The sequence below is a fragment of the Emys orbicularis genome, chromosome 11 (genome assembly GCF_028017835.1).
Source record: "Emys orbicularis isolate rEmyOrb1 chromosome 11, rEmyOrb1.hap1, whole genome shotgun sequence".
NCBI lineage: Eukaryota > Metazoa > Chordata > Testudines > Emydidae > Emys > Emys orbicularis.
Genome location: NC_088693.1, coordinates 64,499,314 through 64,511,339, shown reverse-complemented (window position 1 = coordinate 64,511,339; position 12,026 = coordinate 64,499,314). Strand labels below are relative to the sequence as shown.

The 12,026-nt window shown below is 44.9% G+C and overlaps 1 protein-coding gene across 3 annotated transcripts in view; it reads right to left on the bottom strand.

The window, feature by feature from the left end:
* The window catches only part of UNC80 (unc-80 homolog, NALCN channel complex subunit), a 171,611-nt gene that overhangs the window by 52,087 nt on the left and 107,498 nt on the right, over positions 1-12,026 (bottom strand). For all 3 annotated transcript variants that reach the window (XM_065413385.1, XM_065413384.1, XM_065413386.1), the window contains 8 exons: positions 10,404-10,535; positions 9,765-9,951; positions 8,682-8,813; positions 8,202-8,345; positions 6,542-6,642; positions 3,109-3,195; positions 1,785-1,968; positions 962-1,056 (listed from right to left, as the gene is read on the bottom strand). In XM_065413385.1, the coding sequence (XP_065269457.1) occupies positions 962-1,056; positions 1,785-1,968; positions 3,109-3,195; positions 6,542-6,642; positions 8,202-8,345; positions 8,682-8,813; positions 9,765-9,951; positions 10,404-10,535 (1,062 nt within the window). The remainder of the gene's footprint in view (positions 1-961; positions 1,057-1,784; positions 1,969-3,108; positions 3,196-6,541; positions 6,643-8,201; positions 8,346-8,681; positions 8,814-9,764; positions 9,952-10,403; positions 10,536-12,026) is intronic.

Here is a 12,026-nt window from a genome sequence, read left to right as displayed (position 1 = left end):
GTCCGATTTGTCTTGCGTACCCCAAGTTTCACCACACTTAAAAACTACTTGCTGACAAAATCAGACATACAAATACAAAAGTGTCACAGCACACTATTACTGAAAAACTGCTTACTTCCTCATTTTTACCATATAATTATAAAATAAATTAATTGGAATATAAATATTGGACTTACATTTCAGTGTGTAGAACAGTATAAACAAGTCACTGTCTGTATGAAATTTTACTTTGTACTGACCTGGCTAGTGCTTTTTATGTAGCCTGTTGTAAAACGAGGCAAATAACTAGATGAGTTGACATACCACCTGGAAAACCTCTGCGTACCCCCCAGGGTATGTCTACCCCTGGTTGAGAACCACTGGCCTAAGTGACTTGCCCAAGATCATATTTGAAATCTTTAGCAAAGCAAGGAACTGAACCCTATCTGCCAAGTCCCAAGGCTAGCACCTGAACCACTGGACCATCCTCTTTCTTCTTGAAATGCTGATTTCTCCACTGAGGCAAAAACAAATCTGCTGGTTATCATGTGGTGGAATCAGGACTACCTGGGCCACCAAAGGGTTCTTAGTGGGAACAGCTGTTTGGTTCATTTCTTGGGTAGGTAATAGAGCTGGTCAAACACCAGAACAAAAGGAATGGATGAGTATGTCAGTGAATTGTTAACTAATCTATTTAGCAAATTGTAGCTGATCTGCAGCAGTCTGTTGGCCGCAGAGTTACACTTGTGGGGCATTGGCTAGCAATGGGAACTCCTGAGTACCCCACATTAGACATCAGTTCACTCCCCAGTTTATACAGTAGTGGTCACCCATCTTGAGATGGAAGTGCTTATCAGAGCAGCGTTCCTCTACCACGCTGAAATCGGGATGTTTGTAAGACTGTATTTCTAAAACTTAGATGTGACAGACACAGACAGCTAAATGTATCAATAAACAGCTCTACCAAAAACCTCATTCCCACCTTCAGAAGAGCTTCAAATTGCGTGTCCTCATGCACTGGTAACTGGGTTGGGATGTCACACTCGTTCTGTCCATGCACTACCAGGGTCTTTGTGCCTATAGTAAAGAAGAGCTGTCATTCTCTCTCTCCTCCTTTCTCACGTAATTCATATGCTATTTCAATGGGACTATTCACAGAGGCCAATGGGTGAAATTCGTCCTGTGAGGAGCCAACACAAGTTCTAGGTATTTGGAATCCATTATGCAATACTTATACTCCCATTTAATGAGAACTTATCTTTTCTAAGGGGTTACAATTGGTTTTAACTGTAACAGTTATGCTAAGGAAGAAATACATATAAAACGACAACTCCGTTTTTCACAGAGCAATCTCTTGTCTGGCTCATGAAGATGTAGGGTTACCACTTTACACTCTTGGTTATTAACCCCAGGCATTGCCATGATTTATACTGGAGGGTTTCAAGTTGAGCTATCCCTGAGTGGCAGACTCTTCAAATGATCAGACTTGGCGGTCCTTCAGGGACTGATTGGCACATGGCTCCACGCTGAACAGACTGTTCGGATGTCACTTTTTGTTTATTTGCCTGCAGAGTTCTGAAGGGGCTATGAACTGTTCAAGAATTATTTTACAGAGCCCAGATTCAAGGAGGACTGGCTTAAAAATGTCTGATGATATTAAGAGGGAGCTTCCACTGACCTTCTTCCAATGGATCTCAAACCAGCAATTCTATATTTTAGGGGTGTAGGAGCAATAAGCAAAATAGCAAATATAGAAGATAGGTAAAGGATCCCAGCTAGGTCTTAAAGATTGTACATGTTCCTACCTGGCATTGAGGCAGTCACCAGCAGTTTTACTTCACACTGCTCCTTCTTCATAGTCTGTTTGAGATCCTTGAAGAAAAGGCCCTCTACATAACCCACCACTTCCCACAGGAAGGTCAGGGTAGCTGAAATGGCGTCCATGCCCCATTCACATGGAGTACGCACAAAGTACATGATCAATCCCACCTGCAGGGCACAAACAAAAGAGTGGCACTCCAGCTGCTTCTGTATACACATCACATTGTTTTACTGGCATTAGTCCTGCTTCAGCCAACTCCATGTCCCAGAGTTATCATTAATACAGTCCTCCGTTATTCTGAGGAGCAGTCAGTCTGTCATCAACCCAAGTCAACTACGTGGCTCAGTTAGACAGAGGCATTTGTGATGAACATTTATTATTTGTACTGTCGTAGCACCTAGGAGCTCCAGTCATGGACCAGGACCCTGCTGTGCGAGGCACTATACAGACACAGAACAAAAAGATGGTTCCTGTAGCGTTACTCGTCATTGGGAGAAGACTCAACCTGTCAAACCTAATACTTGAAAGTTCATGTCGCTTAGTCCGATTATGCCCAATGTCAGCTTTCTACCTCCTTCTGTTCTGGGTGAGTATGGGATGCCACCGATGTGTGCTGAGGGGCTGATCCAGAACAGCCGTAATAGCTGGGATAGGCACCTGGCAGACGAGTGAGTAGGGAAGAAGCCACCATGGTCCTTTATACCCTATCTCTATAGAGTGGAGGAAAGGGGGGATCTGTGCAGCAGTGTATGAGGACCAGGGCGTGGGCAGTCATGCCTAGTGGTTGGAGTCAGGAGACAGCAACTGGAGCTGGAGACAGAATCAGGAGTTAAGCAAAGCCAAAGTCACAGTCAGGGCAGGGTGGAGGAGCGGGGACCTGGACCAAGTCAGGAAAGCAGGAATTGTGAGTGGAGGAGGATCTGGTATAAGGCGGGCAGGAACAGGCCCGTGATCCCTCACGCAGACTCTCCTACAGTGCAGCTTAGGGGGTACACATGTTGCATGGTCTCCCCCAGCAGAACTGCAATGATTGCTCTGCAAAAGGGTTGTGCGTAGCTGTGGGTTTGGGATGACAGGATAACAGTTTATTTCACTCTTTAATAAATGGCGGCGGGGGGGGGGGGGCGGAATGGAAGCCTGTCTGAGCCGGATGATCTACATTGACAGCTGGAGGTTTGATGTGCATAAATTGTGTGGGCAAAACCACAGGGCACTCTCTCCTTCTAGATTGTAACACACGTGCTTTAGGAAATGGGCAGTCAAAGGTTAGGTTTATGGGCTGTAGGCTGGTACTGGGAGCCACTCACCAAGTAGTTAAACAGGATGTGAGACGTCTGGGCAGGGAAGTCTCCAATGTTCAGTAGGAGCTTCCTCAGCATGTACATCAACTCATCCTGGAAGAAAAGCAAGAGTTTTTAATTTCCATCACAAAATAGCCTACAGTTTCCTTCCTTCCTTTCTCGTTCTCATTCTCTCTCGCTGCATGAAATGGAACCATATGCTTAGGAGAGGACTTAGAATTCTAAGTGCAAGTCTAAGGCCATAGTGAATGTATTCTCTAGGTCAGTGGTTCTCACTGTTTCACTTTCTTACCTAGAGATATCACCGTGGGCATCTGCCCTTGCAGCCTCCCAATCCTGTCGCCGCACCTTCCCTGTAGCAATTCAAGTTCTTACTTACAATGAAAAAGTGCTACTAGGACAGTATTGGAGAGAGTATATGAAAATTAATTCACTTTACTGTGATCGTTGTCGCTGCTTGGTTACAGTTCCCATTTTGGGCCAGATTCTCTGTTGTTTTCTCCTTTGGGCAGTTCTAACGTGTGTAGGCTGGCATAGGGATCATCCACCAGTTGAGGACAGACAGAGCACATCACAGTCTGGACACTCCTCTTCCCTGCTCCCTAACTCCAGCATGGCCCCTGTGCCAGGGCTGTTGGCTAGGCATAGGGACAGGCCATGCCAGCTATACACCTGGCAGAGGTGCCAGAGAAGTTACGGAAGGTCTCTTTGTGATGTTTAGGCGGTGCAAAGACAGTGGAGTGGGCCAGAGAATCCAGCTCTTTAGACTTAACTATTTCTTTCCTCTCTTTGTTCCTTTAGAATTTTACATTGTTTAAGTTGCTAATTTTACTATTTATTAGTGCAATAAGCTACAACTAAGATATTCCTTAATTTTTAAATGTTATGTTTCATAAAAGCTTTTTAAAGTTATGGGACTGATTCTAACCTCACTTACACCAGCTTTACTCTAGTTTAGGCAGCTCCATTTACTTCATTGGAGCCACTTCTGTTTTTTAATGGTGTGAGAGATCAGAAGAGACTGAAAAGGTTCCACAGCAATTCGTACGTAAAATACTTTGGAGAAGAAGGAAACCTGAGAACAGAGGGATAAATGTTATGAAAGCCTGGGGCCAATTCTCAGCGGGTGTGAATTGGCATAGTTGATGTTACTGGCTGATTTACACCAGCTGAAAATCTGGTCCCTTATCTCTTCTGTTTTGGAGAGTTTAATTTTTAAATGGTCTCTCTCTATAGGTATGTCTAAACTGCAATCCCAGGTGTGAATGCAGCATGCGCAGACACAATCTAACTAACTCAGGTAACAACAGCAGTGAAGTCACAGCAGGACGGGCAGCAGTAAAGGATGTACAAACCTGCCTGGGGCCCTGGGTATATACTCAAGTGGCTAGCCTGTGCTGTCGCCCATTTTGCTGCAGCTTCACTGCTACTGTTATCTGCGCTAGCTAGATCAGAGCTGGCTTGGGTATGTCTACATATGCTGCAGTTGCACCTCTGACTGCAGTGTAGACATCACCTGTATTTTTAAAGGTTCCCCCGCCCCTCACCTAGAATCCCCTTTCAACAGCCATTGGTGGCCACACAGCAGATTCCAACTTTCTAATGGTGATCAGGGCTGTAGGGGAAAGAGCTACTCTTTCAAGTCTGGATGCTTAACAAGCATCAGTGGCTGACTGGGCTGAATTCAAAGGAAACTTCCAGGTCTCCCCTCTAGCCTAAGTGAGAAGCTGTAAAGATGGCTAGGCCTCTGTGCACAGTCATTAAAAACAGAGGCAAAAAGGATTTGACTTGCTTTTCTCCCTGTTTTCTTTTTATTCACTGTCTCATTAATGCAGCGAGTGTGAGCAGTCAACTGTGATATACATGTGATAAGTGATAAGGATGGTGATATCGCTATCTATTGTGATATCATCATTACTATCATTATTAGTTCTCTGACGATATCTGGTCAGGGTGCAGCAGCTGTCCAAAAAGCGAACAGAACGTTAGGAATCATTAGGAAAGGGATAGATAATGAGACAAAAAAATATCCTAACGCCACCGTATAAATCCATGATACCCCCTCACCTTGAATACTGTGTGCAGTTCTGGTCACCCCATCCCACAAAAAAGATACATTAAAATTGGCAAAAGTACAGAGAAGGGCAATAAAAATGTTTAGTGGTATGGAACAGCTTTCGTATGGGGAGTCTCTGTTCAGTTTAGAAAAGAGATGACGAAAGGGGGGATATGATAAGAGCTCTATAAAATCATGAATGGTGTAGAGAAAGTGAACAAGGAAGTCTTATGTACCCTTGACATAACACAAGAACCAACGGTCACTCAATGAAATTAATAAGCAGCAGGTGTAAAACAAATATAAGGAAGTATTTCTTTACATAATGCACAATCAAGCTGTGGAACTCATTGCCATGGGAGGTTGTGAAGGACAAAGTATAACTGGGTTAGAAAAGAATGAGATAAGTTCATGGAGGATAGGTCCATCAATGGCTATTAGCCAAGATGATCAGGAATGCAACTCCATATGCTCTGGGTGTTCCCAAACTTCTGACTGCCAGATGCTGGGATTGGATGACAGGGGATGGATCACTTGATAAATTGCCCTGTTCTGTTCATTCCTTCTGAAGCACCTAGCACCAGCCACTGTTGGAAGAGAGGCTAATGGTCTAGACGGACCATTGGTCAGACCCCGTATGGCCGTTCTTATGTTCTTATTTATATGGTGTCACTGGTGTGCATGGTGTTGTCCATGTTATTATTTATATAGTGCTACAGGGGTGCAAGGTGCTCTTCAGATCAACAAAAGTGACAGATCCCTGCCCCATAGAGTTTACCATCTAAACCAGACATACACAGAAAAGGATGACGATGATATGTATTAACTACTTATGTTAAACAATCTGTTCCACCTTGTATTTAGCTGTGACATTCTGATTAGTACAGTTCCCAGACTTGAAGAAGAGCTCTGTGTAAGCTTGAAAGTTTGTCTCACCAACAGAAGCTGATCCAATAAAAGGTATTACCTTATCTCTTTAATATCCTGGGACCCACATGGCTACAACACTGCAAACAGGGTGCTGAATGTCAGGCCTGTACTTCAGGGAGGGTTAAACAGAGTGGCTCCGAGGAAGCTAGGTTCATTTGCACCAGCTGAGGATACCTAGCTCGGTAGGATTCATGACTAAGAGACCTAAACAGAGTCAGAACAGGGCCTTGGACAATCAGGGCCAGATACTCAGGTGGTGTAAATCAGCATAGCCCCATTGACTTGATAGGGCCTACACTGATTTACACCAGCCGAGGATCTGGTTGTCAGTATTCTAAGCCATCTTATAGTAAAGACTGTTTACCCTTTAAGTGATTTTACTCGCTCCTGTATTTTCGTGCATTGATGGCTAAGCTCTCCTTTAATGTCTATACTGGGAAAAGGAGAACCTACCTGTCGGTTGCTTATTGTGAGTTTCTCCAGGAAATGCCGTAGAACTGTAGAGGGATCTTCAATCAAACAGTTCCATAAGACCTGCTGGGCCACAGCACTCACTGTACAGAAGGAAGAAAAAGAACCAGTGAGAACCTCATCTTGAGGAGAAGTCTTAAAGGGGTACATTTATATTAAAATGTTTGACGTCTACCAGCAAACCAGAGAACCATGTGCATCTGCAGAAGTGAAACTCAGATGCATGTTTACATATGGTCAGTTAATTAAAAACTACAAATATTTTTGTGAATTTTTTGTTATTCACTAAATCGTATTATTTGTGACTAGTGTTTGGACAGTGGAATTAGAGACAATACAGCTAGTGATGCCTATAGTTAAACTGCCTGACACTTCCCATTGTAAGATCCTCTTTTCAGTTGTTCACAACTTTGCCAAACTTTAACTGTTTGGGTTGACATTTTCCATGCTGGGTGTCAGCCTCAGGCTGAATATTTTTGGTACATTTAAGCAAAAATGATTGTCACTTTTGAGAATGAACTGTTTCACTGAGAAGCTCTGACACGTCCATGCTTTAGAGCAGGGACTTAACATTTGGCAGCTGCCTCACCCTGATGCCAGAGATGTGTCTTCTGCTATCTTCATAATTTTTTTTTCAAATTTGGCTAAATTATGAGCCTCTGAAAAGCTCAGTTTGCACAAGCTCAGTATTTAGCAGCTAGATTTTCCAAAGGTTTTGTCTGCATGTAGCATGCTCCATCCTAGGGCTGCATGGGCTGAGCAGGAATTTCTCTCCAATTGCTCCTCTTGGCAGCCAGGGGCTGGTGTGGCACCGGGCACTGGAATTGAGAACAGGGGAACTGCATCTCCCGTGCTCTCAATGATCCTCCTGCAGGCACCCAGGCAATGAGAAGGAAAAGGAGGAAGTAGCCCGATTCAAGTGCACAGGGGTGAGGAGCCAGGTGGGGTGGGGGACTAAAAGGAGGAGCCAGGGAGGGTTAGGGGACTGGGATTCTGACCTATAAGTGAGCTAAGGAGGCAAGTGTGGGGGTGAGACTGGACCTGGGACAAGGAGTCGTAGATGGGTATGGAGGATTGAGACGTGAAGATAAATTCATTAATGTTTGTCAAGCACTCACGTACTCTAGTGATGAGCGCCACAGAAAAGTCCATGAGGAAATTAACAATTCTGTCTTCAGAGCAGGGTTTGAATAGTGTACAGTAAATAAGGCCTGGGCCCACACACTGAACAATAAGGATAAAATAAAATACTGAATAGCTGCTCATTAAGTGTGCAGCATCCATTCTGTGCACTGAATGAGGCAGAGGTCCTGTGGAAAATATAAGATGTGCTCAGGTAATTACAGACTGTATCATAATGCATTCACACAAGAGAATCACATTAAGGTTGCACAGGCAACCTTGAGTCTGGCATTTCCTAAATTCTGAGGACTTGACTTTGCAACCTTAAAACTGTTCTTTTAATGTGTTTTTTTTCCGTGAGCGATTTCCTAGCTTTTTAAAAAAGCCTGGGTACCACTAATAACTGGATTCTGATGCTACCAGCCTACCTGCTCTTACTAATCTGAGCCATTGTTCAAACTGCTAGAGATTTTTGTAACCTCTGATTAAGAGTCCATGAATGTTTAATCTAGGTCAGCACCTGCTACTCCATCCTCTCGGACTTCTCCATCTTCCATCAAGTGAACAATGGGGAGCACAGCTGCACAGATGCATGCTGGGAACACTGCCTGCGGGGGCTGTGGCACATGGTGGTTTGGAGTGTGCTCGGTAGTGTGCTCCTCATCTAGAGCAGAGAGGAGTAAAAGGCGTGAGTTAGCCAATGTGCTGTTGGTAAAATCCCTTTCAATTACAGTTCTCCACCTGGCGTGCTTCACGTGACACAACTCAGCGGTAATTCACAATGAAACACTGGAACTGAAGAGAAGCTACATGGGAATGAACAGCAGTATCATAATGTATGGGGCTGACTAGTTCAGAACTTCCTGCGCTTTCAAGCAGGCCTGACAAAAGGCAGGTGTAGCTTTGGTTAAGACCAAGGAAGACATGAGACCTGTGAGTCAACAGAATGAATATATACACTGTAAGGAGAATTAAAAACAAATGCAAAGTCAACTCCCACCTTCTGCACTGATGGCTGAACGCACTGACCAGACAGAGCCACGACGGAAGGAATAGTTCCTGTGAGAAGTACTGGAGGTGCAGGAGGGACTCACAGAGAGACGGCGGGATGCCAAGTTGGTGACTTCTTCTACTGACAAAGAAAACAGGAGATGTGAATTTTGGTTTATAAATTTGACTGACACAATTCAAGGCACTTCCCAGAGAGAAGCACCATGCTGCCAGATTGGAACAGAAAAAAAAAGTCAGGCTTGTTGTGAAATGCACAATTTAGAAACTAAAAAGATGATCTAGGTCATTTCGTCCATCCCCTGGGAGCTAGAGCAGGCCTGTTCCTTAACATATATTACCCAGTGCTTTGCTGAGTCAAGTTTCAGTTGACTCAGGTGATGCAGGTCCACAGCTTCCATTAGACGATTATTCTACATCCTAACAAATCACATTGCTAGATAATTTGTTGTCCTTCCTCTAGATACTGTCTGGGTGAACTTGTGATGCCACTATTCTGTTTGCAGATTTTCCACTGCATACACAGCTCAGGACAAATCAGCATATTTGTGCAGCTCCAATGTGCAAAAAGAGGACATTTAACTAATTCTCTCTATTGCATTAGCTTGACCCAATGAAAATCCTCAACCCAAAGGCTAACTTTTCAGTTTCCTTTATTCTCATATTCTAAGGATCTGATTGGGCAAGGTGCTAAGTGCCTCCTATGAGGTACAGAGAGTCCCCAACTCCCATTGGTCAGTGGGAGCTGAGGACACCCAGTTTCTTGCGGGCAGCACTCAACATTTCACAGGTTCCGGCCCTTATTACACTAATTATTGGCTACACTTTTTTCTCATTCATTTTTAATCTTTTATCTTTTCATATGGATGCCTTATACCTGTACGGTGCTGTTAGGTTCTTAAAGTGATTAAAAACCAGTTCCTTTGAAGGGTCCAAAATGGTGAGGATGTTAAAGTGGGGTCTTCCCTATCACTAATGCTCACTTTCCATCCTCACAGCATCCCTAAGATCTGCTCCATGCGGGAGGCATGTGCTTATTGGTCCCTGGCAAGTAGTTCATGGCTCTGGAGCGCACCTTCCTCTTCTTGCTCTGAGTTTGGGGTGCAGGTGGGCTCATAGCAGGCCTCCTGGGTGATGGGAATGGCCGTGATAAGACTGGCTTCCCGGCCTAGGCGCTTCTTTTCTTCCTCCTGCTGCAGGTTCTTCAGGATGTGCTCTGCTCGCTGATGGGAACGTGACACTGCCCGGGCTGAAAATGACTTCTGCCAGAAAAGCAAGAAGAAAGAAACCACCTTGAAGCAATTGGTTTGGTTTTCATGCAGCATGTGTTTTAGGCCACTTTTATGAGTCACCTCTAACATTTAACCACTAAAGATCAAATCCATCCATCTATCTACACACAGACACACCCACAACAAATAGTTGTTAACCAAATAGAGATTCACAAGGAAGCTCTTGGTTGGATTTCTTGTCTTAAGTCTCTTGCTGAAAAATAGGAAAAATATTAACATTGTATATGTGATGCCTAGGCACTATACTGAATGTACTCAAAGATCTCTTGTAAACGGACACAAGTAAGGAAATTCAGAGTTTAGACTACTTGGTCTTCTTTATCTCCCTCCCGCCTCCCCCCCCCCACCCCTACCCACAACTCCTGGATATAATTTGTCACTAAGTAATAACAATATCCCCTCTAGGGAGCTCTTTAACTTACAGACTGGTCCTCATTAATTGGGTCCTGCACACTCCCACTGCACTGTGGAACCCACGGGGGGTCAAACATTGGCACAGAGGGCATTCCCAGTACTGGAGAGGGCAGGGTGAAGTTTATACTTGGAGGAGGAATCTGAAAGAAAACACAAGGAGAGAAAAACAGGTAGAGGGAAAGAACATTTTAGGTGGTGGATTTAAATCCTGATTGATTGCTTCCCTTGGGATTCCAGCCTCTTTCTGCAACCTGGGGCAAAAGGAAGGGGAACTGTGCTCAGTATCAACAATATTTTTTTTAAAACAATAAAGCATTTTGCACTGTCCATTATAAAAACTGAATCCCAAACTAAAAACAAGGAACCAGGAATTGTAATCCCATAGAATTACAGAACATGGATCCTTTTGCATAACATGATGCCAACCATCCAGACTATGTGACCACTTTTTACAGCTGGCCTCTCTTTTCACACATATGTGCTCTTGTTACATCACCAATTACAATAACTTCTCAAAAGATAAAGGAAAGTCCCTTCAACCACAGTGAGAAACAGATAGGTGAGGGAGAAAATCTTCCAAATTCATCACTTTTACTCCTCAAAGTCCACATAACAAGTATCTGTGGTATACCAAAGGGTCAATATATGAATCCTTACAGTGGTTTTCAAGAGAAAAAGCTGCTAGACTGGCAACTCTGAGTCCACCTCGGAGGATACTGCTTGTGAGTCACCTAGAATGGAATCGACATGAGCAAGCACTTGAAGAAAAAACGGTTACCTACCTTTTCGTAACTTGTTCTTTGAGATGTGTTGCTCATGTCGATTCCATTCCAGGTGTGTGCACACCCACATGCACAGTCGTCGGAGATTTTTGCCTAAGCAGTATCCGTAGGGTCGGCTGTGGTGCCCCCTGGAGTGCCACACTCATGTGTTGGTATACTAGGCGCTGCCGACTCTATGCCCTCTCAGTTCCTTCTTGCCAGCAACTCCGACAGGGGGAGGAGGGTGGGTAATGGAATGGACATGAGCAACACATCTCAACTCCTGGGCTCGGTCCTGCAGGAGGGCCTCCTTGAATGGGTTAAGGGAGTCCCACAGGTTAAAATTGTACCTGCCTAACAGGGCCTGGTGGTTAGACACCCGAAATTGCAGGCTTACCATCGAATAAATCTTTCTGCCAAATAAGTCCAGTCTCTTGGCATCTTCGTGCCACTGACTTGGCCCTGCCTGTCCCTTTCATTAACAGCGGACATGACCAGTGACACCGCTGGAGGGCGTGTATACAGATATTCGAACCCTTTTGCAGGGACATAATACAGGCAGGTGAGGATTGGTGCCTGCCCGACGAGCGGTACCGGGGGCATGGAGACCGGTGTCGCGACAGGGAGCGATTCTGCCCCGGTGCGGACCGACATCTGGGAGACCGTCTGGGCGAGGGTGACCTGCACTGTGGCGATCTTTGGCGGGAAGCTCGCCGGTACTGGTGGTACAAGGACCAGTGCCTCAACTCCGGTGTCCCATGTCTCTTTGGGGACCTGGGTCTTCTGATCGGAGACCGGGGATGCAGTGCCAGGGTCCTAGGCCACGGAGATGGGGATCTACGCCTGCGGTCTGGGGACCGAGGGTGCTCC